We start from the raw sequence: 24,797 nt of genomic DNA, 5'->3' as shown, positions 1-24,797 counted from the left end.
CAAGGTTTGTGTGCTCTCAAGGTTGATGTATCACCTGTACAAAATAAAATACTTTACCCTTTCTAGATAGAACATTAACTAGATCACAAACAATTTACAGGCAGGCCATTGTGATGCCAAAACATGGTCTATCCAGTGTTTGATAAACAGCTCAGGCTCCAGAAATACCTGCTTGCAAAATAATCCTGGACTTTGCCAACTCTTATGGGTTGTAAGGCGTGATAGGAGAGTAGAAATGATCAAAAATCTTGTGGTCAGCAATAAGTGGTCATCAGTTTGGGATGTGGCCAAAGGGTGTCCAATTCTCTGTGACAAGTCACATGTTGTTTTTTGAAATGCATCCAAACCAAAGCCCAGCCCCTGGGACTACCCCAGGATTTTGTCAGGATGCAAGAGTGAGTTATAACACACAATTATATTGTAATGCAAATGCTTAGAAAAGGCAGAGAGGCAGATTTGCACTGCAGGTGTCATGGGCTTCTGCAATCTGTCTTTAGTGAAAAATGAGGTCCCTGGTGACAGGTTCCCTCTAATGAATATACCAGTACTGACTTACATACAAATTCATCTTAAGAATAAACCTACTGAACCTATCCAGTATGTAATCAGGGACTTTCTCTGGTCCAATAGTCATGGTCCATGATTAAGGCTTCTTGTTAATGTTGACCGTGTTTGTCCGCTACATATCTGATTTTAATGGAATATGAATAAAGCAGAATTATTTTACCAAGTCCTGTTGGGCCCCCGGATCTTCCTCTTTGTAAATATAAAAGTCAGAAGCAGTTATGTAATCAAACCACACAAAACGTAATAATTGTATATTTAAACAAGTTTATTAACATTTTCATTTTTTTTTTTTTTTGCAAAATTAAAAACATAAAATAACCACAAAGATAAAGGCCATAGGCTGTATTAACCAAATGAACCAGCCACTTGGTTAAAGAAACTGACATTTAAGATTACAACTGGATATTATTGCATATACCCCAGGTGCGTTCATATATTTGTAACATTTGGCAAGTTTACATACTGAGCTTTGGTTGTGTAAAATCGACGACTGTTACTTTATTCCTAAGGGTCACATCAGACATCAAGGTTTGGATTGTGGTTACTGTTTTCAACACCTCCTACAACACCCAACTTCAATTACTGTATCCTACTCGAACAAATATCCTTCCCCCCCCAGTTCATCGACAGCAATGTCCATTCTGCAGTGGACTTTGTTGGTTATTTTTGCTGGTATATTATAACAGGGTCATCCCGTTTTCATAGCACCGGTAACTACAATGCTGAATGTCAATCGCACTGGCAGCCCCCTGTCGAAAACCTGAATTTTATTTTATTGTTATGGCTTTCTTCAACTCTGGGGATGTATATGTCCTTAGGCCTAACTTATATAATTCTTCACCTGCTACAAATCGGAGGAACAATCAAATCTTCACAGATAATCTGTCAAACCAAGACTCATTGGGGGAGATTTATTAATCTATTTTTTCACATAATTCTGGAGTCATTTGAGCCAAAATACTGTCTAGTCCTATTCTGTACTTGTCTAATGTGTGATAAAGCTCCCCCATTAACAATTATTTGTTTTAAGACTCCAGCTGGACCTTTTGACTTTTTGATGATATGGTCCACCATGACCAGAACCTTAATATTTTCTCTATGGTGAAGGCACAAGTTGCGTCTCTTGTTTTTCTCATGTTAGTAACAAACAAATCTTCATAAGCCGGTCCCAAGGTCTACAGCTCCGAATCATGGTGGCATCAGGATCTAACTGACCACGTCCCAATACGTCCTTCCTTGACAGATTATCAGTTCTTTACCCACATTGACAACAGATTTTGATTGATGACTTGAGCACTTAAAATTCCATAAGTGATTTATGCCATCTATAAAACTATTCACTGCACGGGACCTTTGGTTGGTCTAGTACAAGCCTACGGCTGATTGGTTTAGCCTATGTAAAGAATTAATTAAACGTCTTCTCGTTTTTATCCGATCCTAGTCTTGACTTACGAAATAACTCGAAGACGAGGCCAAATATTCTCAATGACGGGGTCTACAGAAATAATTTTACAGAGGCATTTTTACATAGCATTTGTATCCAGTTATGTCTTCAAGTACACTTGTAATTAAGTCTTAGTCTGCATTAGCGTTAGGAAAAGAATACGGACCAGACTAGGGAATTTTTTCATGTAAAAGGCCACCAAGCCTAAAATACTTTACATATTATACAAAAGAATTACTCATAACATTCACAAACACACAGGAAATATTTGATAACTTTTATATATGTAGATGTAGGTTTTACGTGGATATGAAGATTTCAGCTAATCTTGAGAGAATAGGCACAATGTCAGCAACCTCAAGGTTCATCAATGTGTGGGACCAGGGAAATATTTGTACTTTGTGAATGTTACCAGGAGACTTTCTGTATAGGGGTTGTATTTTAGGTTTACAATTTCTCTTTAGTGCCTCTTCACAATGGTGGTCCACCTTTATATCAGGTTCTGTGGGGCTTTAATATCACAGATTATAATACAGCATTAAAGACAATAGGTCTGCTACAATATGCCTTGTGATATATTGGCCCAGGAGCAGCTTTCATCCTCCTTCAACAATATTAATATTTTTTTTTTATATAACACTGAAAAGTCACACAACAACCAATTTAAATAAGTGAAGAAAGAGAAGATAAGAAAATACTGATACACAGGAAGCATATTCACTAAATAACAAAGGGGAGGTTCACGTGCCCACCCTGGGCGCATTGTTTCAATGAAATGCTACGATATCCACTAGGCTACAGTACAGGTGATATCCTGGCATGTGCCAGAAAAGACCAATGAAAACCCATCATTTAAAGTGAACCTATGTACCGAATATTTTGTCTCCGTTTTGTATTTATACTACAGGAAGAAGTAACATCGCCAAGACCGGAAGTGATGTCACAAGCTACAAAGTCATCGGATTGGCTGATTTTTTTTAAAAGGCTGCAAACTGGCCTCCACTTCGCTTACCCGTTTAGGTAAATTGAATATTTAAGTTTTTGGGAATGCTCCAAGTTACACGAGAATGTGAAAACAGTAATCTAACATTCTCTGTGTTTTCATATTCACAGTATACATAATACAGTACTTTTGTAAGATTCTGTACAGGTTCACATTAAACCACCACTAGACCACACTGAAGGTGGAAGACCACTGTGTAATAAATGGATAATACCACGTAAGAGAAGTACATATTTTAGGACACAATAACAATAACACATTTTCTTGCAAATAGGGTCTATAATGCACCCTGCATATCCCTGTGAATAAAGCCCTTCTCTGTTGAATATTGTAACCTAGCGTAGGCATTTCATACACAGAATATTGTCATATTCAGAGTAAGACAGTATAAAAACGGTTCCCCGTGAAGAAGGAAGCCAGGTCATTGCTGGGTTGTAGTGTCTAAGTAGATTTTTTTTTTTTAATTTATTTTTTTTACTTTTTTTTGACGATCATTATGCTTGTTTTAATTTTGGAACATATTTTAGATTTTTATTTTTAGATTTTTTTTTTTTTTTTGTATACAGCATCAAAACTTCCCAGCTGGATATAGTTCAGCCAGAAAGCATACAATGCAAAAAGTAGCTTGTTAGTATACACCAAGACACTCCACAAGTGCCTATTCTTCGAGAAATTTACACGCTCTTGATTTTCGAGGTATATCATTAAGTTAGAAGCCAAATGCTATTCAAAATCTGAATGCCCTAGCCTCCTCCATGTCACACTGTCAGGGTGGATACAAATAGTAGTGAAGTCATGTGTACATCTCAATACAGCGCTCAATAGTGCCACTCTGCAGGTGTCACTTATTGGCACCGTTATCGAAAAAAAGTTGGAAGTCTTTGGCCGCATGGGACCATGTATATCTTCCAGTATATAGATGTATCTTTGAGTGTGAGATAGAGGGGGTTGAATACTGAAAAAAAACCTCCCACAGTTCCCTATATTTTCAGGCTTTGAGTGGAGCAAGCTTCAACCTCGTCTGGCCATTGACTTTCAAGGACAAAGCCGAGCAACTCTTGCTACAAGCGGCAACTCCTGCCATCAGCATTGCTCCGACTGATTAGAAAGATCGTGCAATTTTTTTTTAATTAAAAAAAATACCTGAAGATTTTCCCGGTTTCCAAGAGCTTTAAGCAGAAACGTATGCACAGACGGTTAAGTTTTAATATGATTGTCGAGCTTTCCACAACTGAGGTTAGCTTGACACACTAGCCTGGATTCTACCCAATGTTGATCCCAATTTTTTAATTTTTTTTTTCTTATAAACACAGTATTAGCAGAGGAGATGGAGCTTGTGCTTTACAACATACCATTATTGTGTGTAAGCACTTGTCCATGTATTGGCTTAGTTTAGAGAGGTTTCTCTCCAAAATGAGTACAGATCCCTGTATTGAACATCATGTATATCCCCTTAGATGGTGATCATGGTGACCATCATTTCGCCTGCTAATGGCAACACATCAATTCCTCTCCGGTGTCACGAGGGTCAACAAGGAACCTCGACAGCTCAAGGTAACAAGATTTTTTTTTTTTTTGACCTGCTTGAAGTGAAATTGTGCTTTGATCTTATAAAAACAATAAATGCACACATGTGGATTCAGTGCTTCAAAGTTAACTACTGTACAGTTTGTTTTAACATTAAGACAATACTCATTTACATGTGTTTTCAAGTCACTGCTTTAGGCGAAGGCCGCGGATGAAGAGTTCCAGAAGCACCACTTGCGCCTTGAGCGATGTTTGTTAAGGACACTGTCTTCCTTTTCTCTCTCCTTCTTCACTCTCTGGTAGTGATCTTCTTCTTTTAAATACCAAACTGGGGGCCAACGTTGTCTTTCGAAATATTCCTGGTTTTCTGGCGAAAGAGAATACACAAACGTGGCCTGTTAGAATATCCATATGCATGCACACTCACAGGGTTTTATAGGGGGTATAAATCTGGGGAGACTAAAATAGGAGAAAAGAAATTGTAACATATAAATTAGTAGAATGTGGAGCAGGAGAGAGATTCTGGGAAGGACTCAAGGAGAAACTTTGTTTACATTTAAGGGAAAACACCAGGAGGTGGGTAAAAATAGAACACACACTTAACATTCTCTGTCCTCCGTGTCACTCTGATACTTCAAGTTGGGGTACTGTGCCTGACCTGAAGTGTCGAGGAGGTCATGGGACTTGCTTCATCTAATAACTGGCCTCAATGGGATCGGGCGTCACTTCCCATTTTTCAAAATAATTCACTGTCCCCTGGTCCGAGGAGGACAGTCATTGGATGAAGTTGCTCTTGTGACCACGTTGGAACAGGGTAAGGATAGATGCTTTTTTTTTCTTACCCAGACCCTTGGTAGTTTACCATATTCATGGAAAACCTCTTTAATCTATCAGCAAGAGTTCATAGAAGGCTATTAATCATCCAATAATTTAACTGATTCACTTAATTTACGCAAATTTTTACTCCAAATTTCTGCTCCAAATCCTATTAACTTATATATCAGCAAGCTCTACCTCATCCGGAAGAGATTGCTATAAAAAGGAAACTATGGAAAAGGTGATCACTTACTATATATGTACATATTATATCCGTATTTGCAAAAATTGTTACAACTTACTGGATGTATACAGTGTTATGAAATACAGTTATTCAGGTAATCCTAATTCTCGGGCAACCAACCAAACTAGCCTAAAGAGTTAAATATTTGCCAACATGATGAAACATGGTCATCTTATATTTCCCAAATTCACCACCAATAATCCCAGATCGGTGTGGCTGGCGTTATGGTACCAGGATTTTCTAGACTAGAGGAAAGTGAATATGTTCAAATAGATGAAATATCATCTTGACAGATGGTATGTTAAAAATAGTAATCTACTGCGGGAAGTAGAGCAAAAATTATCCAAATCACCCAATCTAAAATAAATAACAAATCAACTACAGCTACAATGTTACTATTGTTAATTTCCAGGTTACATGGCCATACACTACGGTTCATACAGAGGAAGCACTTGCCGTCTCCGCTCCTGTAGGCACTTACCAGCTGATTTCGATTTGATATCTTTCCGGAATTTTGAGCAGACGCTGTTATAATTGGTGCAAATGTGGTGCAGGCACCAGGCCGCCAGCTGATGTGCGTTGTGAAACTGTAAGACAAACACCACAACATCATAAAAGTGTAGACCATAAAATAGTACATTGTCATAACAGAGGACCTTTTACCAACCCCACTGACTCATTGTATCCTTTAAAGGGGTTGAATCAAGTTTGATTTTTATCCCCAATCCACGCAATTACAATAAGATCAGTGGACCAGTGATTACAAGAATGGGGCCCGATTCTCAGCATAGCCTAAATACTTGGCCATCTCTGGCACGCCCATTCAATGTCCATGACTGAAGATTGTGGAGCACTGTGCTCAGCGATATCTAGAGTTTCCATAGTACTGAATGAAGCGGCAGCAGGCCCTGCACCAGCACCCGGTGTACTCAAGGGGGTCACGGTTGCTTACCTGGCCTGGGTTCTGGGTCAGACCATGAGTGCTGGTGCTCTAGAGGGGGCTGCTCGGCAGATACCACTTCAGAGCAGCCCAGGGCTTTATATTGCGTTTACAAACACAATTGGCACTGGCAGCACTTAGTAAAAAGGGAGGCAATGGCAGCCACGTCACAGACAGACCGAGAATACAGGCTGGGATTCAAACTCAGATCCAGTGAGTAAGCCAGTGAGTTTACTTACAGAGCAGTTCAATAATTGTTCCACCCAGGAAAACGTGACTGGGGAGGGGGTCTTTCTATAACTATGAGGGGCTGCACTGCTGTATATACTAACCCTTGGACCCCTGTTGTTGCGTTCAGTTGTGGTCAATTCTTGTGATCGTTGGGAGTGCCATTAGTGGACTCCAAACAACGATTATATATACTAATTAGGCTCTTTACTGTCATGTAGGTGCTGCCAGGCTGTCTAGTTCAGCCCCGGACTGCCCATCTGACAGTATACAGCTTGAATTGCATATAAGGAACCTTAAAGAGGACTTATTCAGGAGGGGTCGAAAGAAAAGTCCAACTGTGCCGGAATCGGTAAAGCAACACCTATTCAAGGATGCAAAGTTGGGAGGGGTGGAGTTGACAAAATGTCACCTTTAAATGTACTATAAAGCGCAGCTTTCGATATAACTAGCATTTAACTCACAGGTGACCTTTTTCTATTGGTTACATAAACACAATATTTGACGTGTGTCCTTTTTATGAATATCAACGTCTCTACTTATCCGATCAACACAATTCACTGCCTGATCTTTAGCCAAGATAATCTCTGCTGAAAGATAAAGACATTTACATCTGCTCTCCCTCTCCGGCCGTTTGCCTATGTTGCTTATACAGTAAATATCCTCTGATTCGTGGAATAGACCCATAATACAAACCTGAGCAATTTCCAGATAGGTCAGCACTTCCTGATCAATGTCCACCCCATTCACTGCAGCCTTGGTCAGCTCCTGCACAGCGTGTTGTTCTGCAGGACAAAGCACATTTTACACTCTGTGACAACCATTATAAATAATAGAAATATTTCTGGCCATCAAAAAATACATGGAAAGCAGATTCTATTAATACGCTACATACAATATGACCTTAAAATCCAGCAGAATTGCAATGTGAGTTTGCATTAAAAGGTTGGTGTAATATTATCCTGTAGTTATGGAATGAGGGGCATTAACTATGGCGCTCGAGCTGCACAGCTAACTAGAAGTTGGGGTTTGTTGGGTGCCAATGCATCTATCAGACAATAGGAAATAAGAGACTTTTTGATGGGGGTTTGTGACGTCCACTCCATTCCGAAGGTACCTGGAGGCCATTGTGCATGCTTGTCTCCACTCCAACCAGTTCTACGGCACTGTAAGACAGTGCCGTCACATAGGAAGGAGCAGCAGGGGTGGCTTAGGATTGGTGGGAGTCCCAGTGGTTGGACCCTATTACACTTATCCCTCATTATGTGATCTTGTATAAATGCATGTTCAATGTTTGTTCAAGAGCCAAATACCAACCCATCTCAATAAAAACGCTTTCCTGTCTTATGTATATAGGACATAGGTCACAAATACATGATAGATGTTGGTCCCACCTCTGGGACCCGCCCCTATCACGAGAACGGGTGTCCAGTCCCCCTCTTCCCGCATCTGGGCTGAATGTAGTGACTTGTGAAGTTAATCTTTCAAAGGCCTCAGAAGATACATTCTGATCACACCTGTTACATAACATGGCACATGAAATAGATGGGTAGATCCTATCTACTTTCCTGTTTTATGCCTATCCTGCCACTGCATAGTTGAGGGAAATATGACCAAATTAAGATAAGCCAATGAAAGTTGTAATACCTTGGAGGCCTACTCCCTCCTAAGCTAGATAAAAATTCATACTTAGAGACCCTGGGTGTCGGTGGTTCTTTTTATGCATAACTTTGTAATTATCTGATCTGGAGCAGAAAATCATTAAATTCAGAACGGCAGAGAGTGTGGTCCAAAACAGCAGCAATTCTCCATTCAAGTCTATAGGAGCAACAAAACTAGAAGACTATTTGTTTTGCTCCCCTAAACCGGAATGGAGAGCGACCAACGAAAGAGCATGACCTAACCGGTGAATATGTCGTAAAATCTACTAGATGATGAAAACCCATTTAACTTCATGTACTAGGATGTGTGATATATTAATACAATGGCTTAAACCTTCAGCTTATTATTGTAACATCTAATTAAATTTGGGAATTGCTTTTTGTGTAACAATTCATATTTTTATTGCAATCAGATTTTCTTGTTAAGCCAATAACATTTAATGGATTATACACCCTTACCGGTGAGAGCCACCAAACGTGGAAGGCAGATTCTGTTGGCCAATGCTACCAGCTCCAGTGGGTCCATATCCGAAGTACATGACAATTGCTTGGTGTAGAGATAGTCTAGCACGGCTTGCATTGAATACTTGCTTACATTAGGTAGGACAACCTGCAAAGAAGCATACAAGATTCTCAATGACTATGTAGTTGGAACAAGTAAGACAAAGCAGATATAAAGTCCTTCCTTGGCATATCAATACGGCTATACCTACACTATAAAGTGTGTGTGTGTATATATATTATATTATTATTATTATAATATATATATATTATTTTTTTTAATTTTTTTTTAATTTTGTGAAAATGCTACCAAAGCCGAGAAAGGGGGCACAAATCAAAATAGTATTATTGTGCTGGATTCAGTATCGGATTGGGGGATCTTGAGGGCCTACCATCCATCCATGTAGGATATATAATCAATAAAAATCTATAATATCAGTGAACCGCGATTTTAAGTGATTGCTCCATCACTTCCAAATGGCTTTGTCTTCCACTAGATCTCGGGGACCTGCTTTTCTGTGTCCTCTTGATTCTCTGGTACCAGGTGGGCTAGTCAAACCAATGATCCTAATGAAGGATCCTGATGCCCCCCATTACCCTTATAAGATTCTTGGCTCAAGCAACTGAACCCTCTTCTTGAAACTTTGGTTCCTTTAGCGATTCTTACCACCCAAAGGACCCGTATAGAAAGTACATGGTTTAGCTCTATGGAACATTTCCCTTACTTTTTGCTATTTCACCACTATATATTTTATATATCTATAGATTATATGTATATATAAATAATAACATTTTTTATAAACAGGGCCCATTTTACCAGATTTAGGAAATTTTGGTTGCATATAGTTACGGGGTAGTGATGAATTGATGAGGGTACAGGGGTGTACAATTACAATAACAAGCAAAACGCTCCCTTAATATGTATATACCTCATTATTTGCACTTTCCACAAATGAACCTCCAAACATTGCAGCCATCCATTCACAGCTACAGATTAGAAGCGGCTTATGGGCATTGATGCTTCCATCATCCAATTTAAATGTCACATCTGGAACCAAATATAGAAACATGATCACTAAGCCTGTAGCGGCACAGCTTCCAGGAATACAGGGAACGGTGTCAGAAGAAGAGCAAAGGATGAGAGACTATGTTATCATTTCACATTGCTCCGGGGTATGTGTGAAACTCTGGATCTGCCCCATGAGGTGTCAGAAAGTCATCTTCTATTGTTTCTGTCTTTCATCATCAGTTTGCAAAATGGAGACAGCTATTTTTAGCTGTAAACCCAAAAAAATGAACAGACTGACTAAAGGCCGTTCTATGTATAATTAAACATCGCTGCACATCAGCTCTTGTTGGATGCTTCACGATGATGGTGCAGGAACTAGGAGTAGGCAAAGCATCTATGTACAGTATGTGTTAGAGGATACCGGAGGAGTAGAATAAATTTTATATAGTGTCCCATCTGCAGGGAGTATGTTATAGAGCAGGAGGAGCTGAGCATATTGTACAGTGTCCCATCTGCAGGGAGTATGTTATAGAGCAGGAGGAGCTGAGCATATTGTACAGTGTCCCATCTGCAGAGAGTATGTTATAGAGCAGGAAGAGCTGAGCAGATTGCACAGTGTCCCATCTGCAGGTAGCGTGTTATGAAGCAGGAGGAGCTGAGCAGATTGTACAGTGTCCCAACTGCAGGGAGTATGTTATAGAGCAGGAAGAGCTGAGCAGATTGCACAGTGTCCCATCTGCAGGTAGCGTGTTATGAAGCAGGAGGAGCTGAGCAGATTGTACAGTGTCCCAACTGCAGGGAGTATGTTATAGAGCAGGAGGAGCTGAGCAGATTGCACAGTGTCCCATCTGCAGGGAGCGTGTTATGAAGCAAGAGGAGCTGAGCAGATTGTACAGTGTCCCATCTGCAGGGAGCGTGTTATGAAGCAGGAGGAGCTGAGCAGATTGTACAGTGTCCCAACTGCAGGGAGTATGTTATAGAGCAGGAGGAGCTGAGCAGATTGCACAGTGTCCCATCTGCAGGGAGCGTGTTATGAAGCAGGAGGAGCTGAGCATATTGTACAGTGTCCCATCTGCAGGGAGTATGTTATAGAGCAGGAGGAGCTGAGCAAATTGTACAGTGTTCCATATGCAGGGAGTATGTTATAGAGCAGGAGGAGCTGAGCAGATTGTACAGTGTCCCATCTGCAGGGAGTATGTTATAGAGCAGGAGGAGCTGAGCAGATTGTACATAGTGTCCCATCTACAGGCAGCATATTATGAAGCAGGAGGAGCTGAGCAGATTGTACAGTGTCCCATCTGCAGGGAGTATGTTATAGAGCAGGAGGAGCTGGGCAAATTGGAAGTTGATGAAAAGGAAGAACTGAGTAAAATGTACATGTTCTATTTGTAAAGCACTGCTGAGTATTATGGTGCTATATAAAGATTATTATTATCTGCAGGCAGCATGTTATAGAGCAGGAGGAGCTAAGCAGTTTGTACAGTGTTGTATCAGCTCCTGAGAACCAATTGAGCCTCAAGATTAATAGATTAAGTTTTGACATGATTAAATTAACTATTACAGCTGCACCCATGGGCTCTATTTTGGTGTTCTAGGTTAAAGGAAAACCAGTGCCCAGACAAATTCTCTTTTATACAGGCCACCATTTACCAAAACATATAGGGGGAGATTTATATCTGGTTCTATGCCAGGTGGGTGTGGAGGAGGCGAAGAGGGGCGAGGCAGCCGGTGGAGGTGGAGGACATGGGTCGTTGGTTCACTGGTTTTTATGCAAAACTGTGCCAGGTAAGACTTGCCATAGTTTTGTATCCGACGCGACAGTGGGGGCCGTGGCCGCTATAATACGCACTCCTGCATATGATAAATCTCCCTCACCTTGGCCATGAAACAGCGATCACAGGTCAACTAGATGAAAGGGAGGCTACAATAGCAAGAATTGTATGTGGCTTCCTGGATGACTCTTGCTTCTAGGGAAAAAGTCCAAATCGCACTAAGTCTTTATTAAGGAATAGTTACTTTTGGATCTGTCACTTTTTAAAATATATTTTATCGATGTTGGTCTCTATATTCCATATTACTAGTAAAGGTCAAACGTCAAACATAAATTGCAATTTAGTATTTCACACAATTCTACGTGTGAATGTTTCGGAATGATGTTCCTTTCATTGGATAGTGAGATGTGGGGATTCTTTATAAGTTATAATTAAAATACTCTTGAGAAAAGAGATTTGCCGCTTGAAGATAAATTATAAGCAGATACAGTTAAAGCACGAGGTTAGGGAGGTGAGATTGCTAAAATGGGGTCATCAGTGCAGCAGGGGGCTAGAAACGTGACCCGCACTGCTACAAGAGCTACAATTCTAGAACTTGAAGAGGTGTTTAGCAAAAGGCACGGATGAATGGAAATCTAATCAAAAGAGAATCTGCTCACCAGAAAAGGTTGACTTAGAGAGACATTCTTTGATTCGATTTGCTTTCCTGACGTGAAACGCTTTTGTAATCTCCTGGTTCATAAAGGCTTCTTTGTTTGTGATGTTCTCTACCATCATTCGTAAATCAAATACTTCTAGAATTTCTGCAATTTGTGCTACGCGCATCAAACCTTTTTCATTTTCATCCAGCTGTCCCGTGTATAGAAACCGTAATACAGTTTTAAAAGGCCCATACTGAACTGAGGAGTCCATCCGGACCACAGTCATTGAACAAGTCCTATTCGACACTGGGTTGACCATCAGTTCTTGGTGCATACTGTGAAAGCCTTTGCTCCAAGACGATAGAGCGACAAAGCCTTCCTCGTCACAATCTGAAGTTAGTAAGGTATCATCACTTTTTGAAATCCGAAGACAGGCATTAGCTGGTTTCAAGGAAGCCCCGTCAGTGTCCTCATCTGTATCGAGGCTTAATGTCCGCAATAACAAATCCTTCGTAGGCTTATCCTTCTTGCAGAACCTTTCCACAGGGTTTTGAGACTCTTCATGTTCCATTAAAAAAAGGTCATAAAATTTAGAAGAGGAGGTAGCAAGGTAAATCTTATGAGCAAAGATCTGTTTTTGGTCCTGTAGGACAAACATGACATCTGCACACAAAGGATTGTCCAGCAGATCTCCAGCATCGTTAATTGTAGACTCGCTGGAATCGGGTATCTTAATAACTGGCGGTGGTGATTTAGGGGGGAGGAATGGAGCTTGTAGCAAAGGTCTCTGAACTCTCTTCAGGTGGGACTTCCAAAACTGAAGATGTCTCCTGGAGATCAAGGCAGCCCTGATTGCATTGTCAAACACGTCCTTTATCCCAAATTGGTCAAAAACACTGGTTTCGTAATATGGGATCCCAAGTTCCTTTGCAACTTCTCTTCCCTTTTCTGGCGGCAGAATGTCCCCTCTTTTTATTGGTCTGTAATGGAAACAAAAACATATCAATAATAAATCTCCAATATTCAGATAGGCAAACATTAAGGTTGATATTGCAATAGAGGTGCTGTTACCTGGCTAATGGTCGCCTTGCCCTGTTAACAGCTTCAAGATCGGCATAACGCAGGTCCAGCTGGCAGCCAACAAGAATGACAGGTGTACGGGGGCAAAAATGTTTGATCTCCTGAGCCCACATTGTTTTCACATGGTTTAAGGAATTTGGATTTGCAATAGAGAAACACAGGACAACAACATCGGATCTGAAAAAGAAGTACCAAAGAATTAGAAATGTAGAGGCATGGGGGGGGGGGGGGGCAAGTTGGGCCTGCTGTTCAGGAGAGTCCTCTATGAGCTAAAACTGGTTATGACCTGGTAGTTGGGTCTGGGGGCGTTCACTTTAGAAAGGATTGTCTTTATTACACTCATTTGTATTTGCATTGGTACTACATGGGTACTGATAGAGATGCTGGACCTTGTTCCTATTTTGGGAGGTGAAGTAGGGGTTCACACAAAAGTCCTGGGTAGGAAAGTATTTTTTTTTAATTTTACACGTCTATCCCTTTTGTAGCACCAGAACCAAACTGTGCTTTGTCACATAAGCAGATGTACAGTAGTAGTATTTTGTAGGGCCTATAGTAATATGGTATATATAGGGCGAATACTGTAGTACAGTGCTGAGTTGCAGATGTAGGTTTATAGTAGTAGTAGGTCTGTTGAGTGCCCATATATGGAGGATACAAGTAGTAGTACTGTGCTACATATGCAGGTTAATAGTAGTAGTTCTGTTCAGTGCCCATCTGTGCAGGATATATGCCCATATATGGAGTACAGTGCAGTGGTAATACATACAGAATAGTAGTAATTTGTTGTGTGCATTTATGCAGGATAAGAGTAATAATACAGGGGGTTGGTCAGCAATGAACAACCAGTCAGCGATGAACAACAAGATATTTACCATTCTACTGAATATTACCCTCATTAGGTGTCCCCATCTTAACTAAACAGGATATTCTGCCCATCCATTCGGGATTATTGGATGGACATTCATTCCGTACATTAACAAGCGTCTGGGTCTTCCCGGGATCTGATTCCCTCGGGTGTATCTTCTCGGTCTAATGGGGGACATTCTTCAGGCTAAATTTGAGAGGGTTTTGTTCAGATTGCTAATATTCTACGGCAGGAAGGTTATTTTGCTCAATTGGAAGCCTCCTAATCTTCCAACGTTAGCCAAATGGATCTCGCTGATAAATACGGAACTTCCAATGTCCAAACTCACCTACACGGCTACAGGTACCCCGCCTCGTTTTCCCCTGATCTGGGATATGTGGGCGACAGCCCAGACTGCTTCAGGAGGGGGGTGGTGGAGGATAGCTTCATCTGTATGAGGTGTGAATGCTTGGATGAATGTGTGTTTCCCACCTTGGGGAGGGGGGCCCCCTGCGAGGCAACTGCCTCTGTTCTGTTGCCTCCCTGGCTGATGCAACTGTCTCAAATTGATATTTTCACACTGACTGTACCTTGCACTTTCCTAAGGCGGAGTTTTGCCTTTGTGCACCATTTGTATTCCAAAAAATGGAAAAATAAAGTCTAAAAAAAACCCAAAAACAAAAATAAACAGGATATTCTAACACTTGCAAATAACATCTGGCATAAAAAGGCAGATGTGCTCTATTCCTACACAGAGGTGCTAAAAATATAGAATGAATTCATTTGGAGCCTCCAACACAGACAAGTTGTGGTTATTAAAGGTAACACATGTTCTATTTCCAATCCTGTTCTCACCCTAATACTGTACACGTTAATGTATAAACAACAGATCCAAGAACTAATTGCCTCGTGATCATACACCTCCTGTTCTGTATTCTAGATCTTAACAGAATGGCAGGAAGATCACGCTAGACAGAGAATTTCTAAAAATACTATGTTAATGCGCCAGCGCTGCAGGTTTTCTCCTTGTTAGGAAAAAAAATGTGTATATTTATCCAAAGACAAAATATCTGATGTCTCCGTTTTAGTGGGGGCACCTCCTATCTAATTATCGTTTATTGGTCCCTTTAATTTAATAATACATGCAGTCCCCGGGTTACGTACAAGATAGGTTCTGTAGGTTTGTTCTTAAGTTGAATTTGTATGCAAGTCGGAACTGTACATTTTATAAGTGTAGTTCCAGGCAATTTTTTTTTTGTCCCGGTGACAATCGGAGTCTCAAGGATTATCCTTAAAGCTTCATTACAGACACCTGACAGCTGATTATTGCAATCTGGGACTATAGTAAAGCATCCAGAGAGGTCACCAGAGGTCAGAGGGGTCCATCTGTAACTATGGGTTGTCTGTAAGTCGGGTGTCCTTAAGTAGGGGACCGCCTGTATTACATGTTTGCCAAGGGTTGAGGAGCCCAATAGGACTTGCAACAGTCAATGAAATGGCTGCAGAATTGACCCCCCCCCCCAATTACATGACAGGTCCTGAACTCATTCCGGGTCTTCTAGGCTCGGTAGTGGTGTAATCTTGCTTATATGCGCCACATATCACATGACCTCCTCTGAAACACATGTGCTGATCTCTACAGCCCCGATATAATAATCTACGTCATTTCAGCCTCTACAATAGTAATTAGAGGGAGTTATAAGAACACAGTAGGGTTCAGGAACACAATAAGCACTCATTCATGGCTGAAGATTGAAGGAAAAGTTATTTAACCGCTTTATCTTCAGGGAATACAATGTACGTTACTGAATAATAGAAAAAAAAATTCTAACAAAAAAAAAAAAAACATTTCTAAATTGCTTGTTGCAAATAGATATTTTATTCAGGTTACAGTAACCCTTGGTTTCCTGGGTGTTAAATGATATGCAACCTTTGAATATAGTTTTTACATCATGGTCACATAACATTCAATATCTCTACTGGTTGTCATTGAATGGAATTCTCAATGCTTACTGGTAGCTTCATTGTGAAAAATCTGTTCATTCCTTGACCAAGTGATACGGATGGATAGATCACTGATATACAAAGCCCTGATACTTTATAGCACAGAATGCAACCAACCTAAATTACAGCAAGCAGTGATATTGAAAACGTAAATGTACAGGGTAAAACATGCTGCCCACAAGAGAGTTCAGTCTGAGAAACTTGCTGCATGGGAGACATTTATCATAACCACAGAAGCCCTAAACATAGCCGCCATCTTGAAAGCCTGCACATTGTAGCAAGGGCAAGTTTTTCCAATGGGAAGGTGGTCATGTAGTATATCAAAGAAGACCAGTAATGTCTGGACTGCCTCAATTTAAAGTAAATTGCATGGTTCAAAAGTTAGACAGAAGAATAAGACTGAATTATGCAGGGAAATCACAATGGGGCACATTTACTAAGGGTCCGCGGACCGCATTTTCCTTGGGTTTCCCGACTTTTTCCATTTTGCGGCGCATTTAACTGGGGTTTTTGGCGCACGCAATCAGATTTTGCCGCAATCGTGCCGACTTTCATGCAACACAAATGGGGGGGTAGTGGCCAACACAACTGATTCGGTCTTCGTGCGGGATTTAACATTCAAAATTGTGTTGCAAGATCAGCACTCACATACACCGGTAAGAAGAAGGTGAACTCCGGTGGACCTGAGCGGGGAAGAGACACATGCAGGAAATTGGATGCACGATCTTAGTGAATCGCGGCAGCTCCGAAACCTCAACGGACCTCGGGGATCGCAACGGGATGGGTAAGTAAATGTGCCCCATTAAGTCAACTTTACCCTTTATCTAAATAGATCAAAAATTCTGTTTTCCTGTGGCTACCACTTCTAAGAGCAATATAGGAATTGAAGTACCGGTAATTTTATTGTTCACATGGGGCAAAACAATGTCAAGTCTAATTATTTTGCTAGGGCCACATGAACACTTAGAACATCTGATCCACAGTGTTAGACCGTCAATAATCTGAGGTGGGTAGTCAATCCGAAAATCTGGATAAACCCTTTAAAAAAGCACTTTGCATAATCTCTGTGGATCACCAGGAGGAGTATTGTTTAATGATATGCCAATACTACTAAAGTAATACAGTGGTGTTAAATATATAACGTAGAACCTAAAAGTGACACAAAGTTCACCTAGTTCAGTGATGGCTAACCTATGGCACTGGTGCCAGAGGTGGCACTCAGAGCCCTTTCTGTGGGCACTCAGGCCATCACCAGAGATGACTCCAGGTATCTTCCTGCAGTCCCAGACAGCCCAGGACTTGCTGTGCACAGAGCTATTATAAAGTGACAGCGCTACCTGGGACTATTTTCTGCTGTATTGGTGTCCTCAGGTGCTGGTATCAATGAAAACTGTGACAGAGAAGGGAGTATAAATCACAAATTACATTTCTGTGTTGGCACTTTGTAATAAATAAGTGGGTCTCTGTAGTTTGGGCACTCGGCCTCTAAGAGGTTTGCCATCACTGACCTAGAAGCTGCCATCACATTGCCCAAGACATCCGTTTTGTAACATGCACCATCCGAGCCACAATAAAGAATCACTAAATAAAAGAGCTTTATATAACTGCTCTACATATTTCTATCCTCAACATAAAAAAGACTTCTAACGCTATAAATATCAAACCCAGGCACCGCTCCAAGTGTCTAGGAGATATCCAATAACTTTTTTTCTTTTTAATATAAAAAAAAAATATTCTATCCAAGACTTTGCCCGGGGCTGAGTACTGATTAAGCCATAGAGTGCAGAGAAAAGTACTTAAGAGACAAGTACAATAAAGGAAGCCAACCTTTACGTATCCTCTGCTTGTACAGATTATCATGAGCCGTAATAATAGACACAGTACAAGTCATTGCCCTGCCATCTCCCTGCAATAACGCAACCTATGGACATATAGTGGCTTTTGGATCTCGGGCTATTTAATCCACAAGCTCCATTTATTGTATAACTACTGTGAATGGGATGGGTGCTGTAGTTAGTCACGTACAACCACAGTCATCAAGAGACACTAAGCGTTGCATTAATAGACTGTAATATCTCAGCACTGTAATAAAACACCCCAAATTATGAGTCAATGCTCCATTCAGCTAATAGTATAACATGGAACAAAGCTTAGAAGATCAGGAGGTGAAGGGATTAGACACTAATTGAATAGGTGGAACTGAAAGTCATTGTGACAAAGTATTATTATGGAAGAAGAAAGACGCCAGAAGCCACCACCCTCATGGGAATGGCCACAGTTCGGGCTTCCATAACCTCTGGTGCTTAGATATTAATGCCTTCTTATAGGAAACATTGCATTACACACTGGGATACATCATCAATGGCAAACCATTACATTCTTGGACTAGCTGGGTTCCTCGTTGCAAGTGTCTCGAGCGGAGTAGCCCTTTCTATGCGATTCCTACATTCCAATATGTGGTGCTTAAAGGACATCTACCACCAGAATGAAAGATTGCATGCAAATGAGCCGGAAGGGCTCCAGGCTTCACAAGCACCCAGGTAAACACCTGCAAAGAGTTTGTATGTTCTCTCCGTGTTTGCGTGGGTTTCCTTCGGGTCCTCCGGTTTCCTCCCACACTCCAAAACATACTGTTAGGTTGTTTACATTGTGAGCCCCATGGAGACAGGGACCATTTTGCCATGCTTTGTGCAGCGCTGCGTAATCTGTGTGTGCTATATAAATAAAGAATTATTATTATTAATACCTATGGAGCCTGGAGCCCCTCAGGCTCATTTGCATACAGTCCTTCATCCTGGTGGTTGATGCCCTTTAAAAGGGTTGTCCACTTTCATCAAATAATAGGTTTTATTTATGTAATAACAAGGTACACCATTTTCCAATACAGGCAGTCCCCGGGTTACATACCAGATAGGTTCTGAAGGTTTGTTCTTAAGTTGAGTTTGTATGTTAGTCGGAACCGTATACTTTATTATTGTAACCTCAGTCAAAATTGTTTTGGTCTCTGTGACAATTGGATAAACAATTGTCACAGATAAACAATAAATCTTAATTACACCAACCATTGATACCTCTTAAAGCTGTTTATTGTAGCCTAGGATTAAAGTACAGTAAATTAACAATTCAGAGGTCCATTTGTAACTAGGGGTTGTATGTAAGTCAGGTGTTCTTAAGTAGGGGACCGCCTGTATACTTTCTGTATCCATTCCTCAGTTTTCTAGGTCACCGCTTCAGTGTTTTGCTTCCTGTGGATAGAAATAAGTCACTGATCATGTGATGTCACACAGGTGCACGGCTCTTTCCAATAATCACGGCTGTGAATTATAACGAGCCGTGCACCTGTGTGACATCACATGACCTGGGACCACACAGGAAGAAAACAATGAAGCTTCCTATAGAATGATAGCAAGCAGAGGTCTACAGAAGAGTGAGGAATTGTTACAGAAACTATATTGGAGAATTGTATCTCTTTTCATTGCACAAACAACTAATCTAAAAAAACAGTTGGATAATAAAAAAAAAATATAAAAAAAGCACAATGCAAATTCTGGATTTTGTCTCTTAAAAGCCAATGTTTATAAGAAAAGTTACAGTCCGTGTTCATGACCGAAACTAAAGATGAATGCATTACTCAAAATGCTACCAGGTCCTGCAAGTTTATGGAGCTATTCACTTACATCAGGTTATGTATCCATGACTTGTTTACTTGATAACCACCAACATAAACGGAATGTGAAAAACACACATGTAGTAAATCTGATGCTCATGAAAGTCATAGACTTTGCTTATAGTGTCAACAATTTAAAGGGGATGTGGACAGGGGATAACTAATCCAAAAGGTGGAAACCCTAAGGTTACAATAACAGTGGTTGGTTGTACCTCCAAATTAATAGAGTACATTGCCACACGTGTCCTGCTTCTCTATTCCCTGCTCTCTCTCTATGACAGTGACAACGATAACCGAGCGCAGTACTCAGCTTCTTCCATCAGTGCCATAGAAAAAGAATGGAGCACAGCGCGCACGCTCAACTTGTCTCTTCATTTATTTGGCATGCAAAGGAAACCCTGATTTTGTAATTCATGATCTCCACCAATCAGCGAGTTATCCTTATCCACTAGTTGTGACTGGACATCCCCTTTAAATGCTGTTGGACTTTTGTTATAGATCAGGGGAAGGCGAGCAGATGGATATACAGTTTTTTGGGAAAAGTTTCTGAATTAATAGTAACTTTATTGTTGGGATCTCTGCACATTCTCGACTTCAGCGACACATCAAGGAGTTTTCCAGTCATTCAAAAAAGTGGCTGCCTACATCCAAAAACAGAGCCAATCCTGGCCATGGTTAGTGTGTGAATTTGCAACTAAGCTACATTAACCTCTATAGGTGAATCTCTATACATTCAGCTCAGAGTGGCGCGGTTTTTTGACCTCCGGATAACCCTTTAAAATGCTACCCACAGGACACCTAAGAACAGAGATTTAAGTTAGTTATATTGAATAATTACTAGCGATCCTATAAATCAGTGATAGAGAACCTATGGCTTGGGAGCCAGATGTGGCTCTTTTGATGGTTGCCTCCGACTCGCAGACAAAACTTTAATACATAGTGGTCAGGGCTGTGTGCGTCTAAGACACACAGGGGCACATTTACTTACCCATCCCCTGCACGATCCCCACTGTCCGTTGTCTGACGATCATGGACTCCAGAGCGATTCACTAAGATCATGCATCCAATATCATGTGTCGCTTCCCCGCTCAGATCCGCTGGAGTTCACCTTCTTCTTCCTGTTGCATGTAAGTGCTTTGCTTGCGACAAATGTTAAATCCCGTGCTCAGTCCGAATCTGTCAGAATTGTCCGACGGCACACCCCCTGATTTGTGTCGCATGAAAGCCGGCGCGTTTGCACCAAAATTCGATCGCGTGCACCACAATCCGCTTTTATATGCGGTGCAAAACGGTAATTGTCGGAATATCCGACATTTGTGCGGTTCGCGGACCCTTAGTAAATGAGTCCCACAGTGCTGATCACTGTTCTGAGCTGAGACTGGGTCATAGAGAAGAGAAGGAGCAGGCTGCAGGGAGTACAGATAGGGGAGTTTAAATTTTTTTTTTGTGCTGTGGTCCCCCATCTACTGGGGGCCTGCTCTGTGGTCCCCCATCTACTGGGGGCCTGCTCTGTGGTCCCCCATCTACTGGGGGCCTGCTCTGTGGTCCCCCATCTACTGGGGGCCTGCTCTGTGGTCACCCATCTACTGGGGGCCTGCTCTGTGGTCACCCATCTACTGGGGGCCTGCTCTGTGGTCACCCATCTACTGGGGGCCTGCTCTGTGGTCACCCATCTACTGGGGGCCTGCTCTGTGGTCACCCATCTACTGGGGGCCTGCTCTGTGGTCACCCATCTACTGGGGGCCTGCTCTGTGGTCACCCATCTACTGGGGGCCTGCTCTGTGGTCACCCATCTACTGGGGGCCTGCTCTGTGGTCACCCATCTACTGGGGGCCTGCTCTGTGGTCACCCATCTACTGGGGGCCTGCTCTGTGGTCACCCATCTACTGGGGGCCTGCTCTGTGGTCACCCATCTACTGGGGGCCTGCTCTGTGGTCACCCATCTACTGGGGGCCTGCTCTGTGGTCACCCATCTACTGGGGGCCTGCTCTGTGGTCACCCATCTACTGGGGGGCCTGTGCATATTGTATGGCTCTAACAGAATTATGAAGACACCCCTGCTATAAATCAATATGTTTAGCTTCTTCTGTGCTATGACATGATGCTGGCAAATCAGTTTTTTTTTCAGCCTGATCTTTCCCTTTAAGGCCAAGGTCATCTGTGAAGGTAAACTGGAGAGGGGACACTAATGGACATCACAGATCCTATATGAAATAATAGACTAGTGCCAGAAATATAGATCTGTGTAATCCATATTTACCATCCCATGACTAGAGATATGACCCTCGGGGCACCTGCTGACAGGGGGAGGGGGGGTGGCCGCGCTGCACTTCTGCACGTAGACACCACACTATATTTAATCCGAAGTGTACACTGTTAAGTCATTAAATCTTTACTTGTATTCGAGGAAGCTGAACCTTCATGGGGTCAACCTTCTGCCAACAGATTGAAGGACTTATTCCTACTACTGACCCTCAGTTTAAGTAGACTAGGGTCCGATGACAGGTGGCGGGGATTGACATAAGAAGAATTAGCCGAACAAACAGGTTTTTGGAGTCTTACTAAATCTTGCTGCGGTCAGTGGAAACTTGCAAGAGAAAAAAAAAAAAAAGAACAACATTCTCCAGAAGAGAAATTGCACAAAAATACATTCTTATTACCATATATACTTGAGTATAAGCCTAGTTTTTCTGCACACCAAAATGTGTTGAAAACCCAAACTCGGCTTATACTCGAGTAAAAAAAAAATATCAAAACTCACATTTCCCCACTGCTGGCTATATACTGGGGCAGGGGGCTGGCTATATACTGGGGGATAAGGGCTGGCAGGCTATATACTGGGGGGCAGCTGCTGGCTATATACTGGGGCAGGGGGCTGGCTATATACTGGGGGGTATGGGCTGGCAGGCTATATATTGGGGGGCAGGTGCTGGCTATATACTATGGGGCAGGGTCCGGCAGGCTATATAATGGGGAGGCTGTGACCAATGCATTTCCCACCCTCGGCTTATACTCGAGTCAATAGGTTTTCCCAGGTTTTTGTGGTAAAATTAGGGGCCTCGGCTTATACTTGGGTCGGCTTATACTCGAGTATATAAGGTATATACAATTACAGCAATAGGGATATTCTGGTTGTGCCATCACCTCAGCCCTGGGTTATGGGGGTGCCACAGAACACCCCTTTATTATAGGTCTTGTGCAGCGTTGCGTAATCTGTGTGCGCTATATAAAATTAAGAATTAAAATAATAATAATAATAATAATAATAATAATAATATGACTTATTTTATCTACCGCAGAAACAATAGAAATTTCGACATTTTCCAAATTCCTGAAGCTCCAACAGACAGCCATACGTTTTCTGCTTCAGGGCTGTCACTTAGGAATTTACAGGGTGATTTTGTGAAGTTTCCATAACACCTTAAAATCACAGAACCTGGTTCTTCTCATTGACGGTTTTTATCACATATTTTGTTGTTTAACCACTTTTAACACCTTCACACCCCACCTTAAAATGTGCTGGTCAAGTGATATTTTTGTCTCACTTCTCGAGGCGGCAAGACGTGCCAGACTACACACATATGCACAGAGAATTTTGTATCACACCAACATTTCCAATGCTCATCCAGTTCTCGCTGTTTTATTTAAAAATGGGGAAAAACTGAAAGGAGTGTGGGTCTGTAAACAATTTTTTGGCATAGTCATGTTGCTGTATACAGTGAAATATGAAGACTAGCCCCTAATCCACACTAGATGGACAAAGAATCCGTGGGGTATAGTAATAGAACGTATCACTATAATCACTTTGTAACTGATAATACAATTGGTTGTCTGTAGAGAATCATTAAAATATGAAGGTGATTTGAATATAAAATGGGGAGCCTTTTTATAATAACATGCAATATTATATAATATATGGAATCATTATGCATAGTGGCACCATCCATGAGCCGAGATGAGCCTTCTGCCTCAGGCAACACCACCCTCAGCAAGATGGAGGGCGCAGCATTAGGGGCGCAGTCACTTTCTATAAAGCAGCACCTGACACCTAAGAATTGTGTCTCTTCACACCCAATGTCAGCTTGGGTGTGGAAAACCCATTTAATAAAACCTCATATTACTTATGGATGAGGTGGAGGGTGCGCAATTCTATAACTCGCCTCAGGCAGCAGAGATTTTTGGTTCATCCTCGATTATATGCATCATGGGAATACTATGTTGCCCTTGGGTTGCTATATCAGACCTACTCTGTCAAATAGGAACCCATAATAATGCTAGAAAAATCCATTATCCATTGTATACAGTCAGATGTAACTTTGATGTACTTGCTATGTAGGGAGTAAGCATCAGTGTGTTTACCTGCCATAGGCAAAACGCCTGTCCTTGTGATGATCCCCAAAGGTGTCCCAGAGCCTGAGAGAGACACTCACTTCATCAACAACGTCCCGTGAGCGTTCAAGGACCTTTAAGTAAAAAAAAAAAATAAAATAAATGAAATGAAATCTAATGACATACAGGTTTCATGCTACAGCGACCTCTGTCTGTTCAAGAATTCTGCTGACTGTGCACTATTTCTGGTGACATCACGGAATCTGTGCTGAAATGCAATATGCTGGACTAATAAAGAAAAAAGCTTCCTTTCAAGTCTGCGATTACTGCTATACATTAGCTAACTGAGATTAAAGGTACCATAATGTAGATGACAAGCTGACGGCAGTTTGAAAGCAATCAAGGTAATATTACTGTACTTTTGATATTTTACTCCTGAGCTGTAATGGTTAATATATATATATATATATATATAAATGATATATTTGTTCTATATGTAAATTGTGATAATGAGTCTGAA

The 24,797-nt window shown here is 41.4% G+C and overlaps 1 protein-coding gene across 4 annotated transcripts in view; it reads right to left on the bottom strand.

Annotated features, from left to right (window-relative positions):
* Positions 1-1,130: 1,130 nt before the first annotated feature.
* The window catches only part of RHOBTB1 (Rho related BTB domain containing 1), a 61,767-nt gene continuing 38,100 nt past the window's right edge, over positions 1,131-24,797 (bottom strand). For all 4 annotated transcript variants that reach the window (XM_072130992.1, XM_072130993.1, XM_072130991.1 and 1 more), the window contains 8 exons: positions 24,308-24,411; positions 13,425-13,610; positions 12,372-13,333; positions 9,861-9,979; positions 8,890-9,040; positions 7,466-7,554; positions 6,083-6,188; positions 1,131-4,908 (listed from right to left, as the gene is read on the bottom strand). In XM_072130992.1, coding sequence (XP_071987093.1) covers positions 4,736-4,908; positions 6,083-6,188; positions 7,466-7,554; positions 8,890-9,040; positions 9,861-9,979; positions 12,372-13,333; positions 13,425-13,610; positions 24,308-24,411 — 1,890 coding nt within the window. In that variant the 3' untranslated portion in view covers positions 1,131-4,735. The remainder of the gene's footprint in view (positions 4,909-6,082; positions 6,189-7,465; positions 7,555-8,889; positions 9,041-9,860; positions 9,980-12,371; positions 13,334-13,424; positions 13,611-24,307; positions 24,412-24,797) is intronic.

This window comes from Engystomops pustulosus, chromosome 11 (assembly GCF_040894005.1).
Source record: "Engystomops pustulosus chromosome 11, aEngPut4.maternal, whole genome shotgun sequence".
Lineage (NCBI taxonomy): Eukaryota > Metazoa > Chordata > Amphibia > Anura > Leptodactylidae > Engystomops > Engystomops pustulosus.
This window is presented reverse-complemented; position numbering and strand designations above follow the sequence as displayed.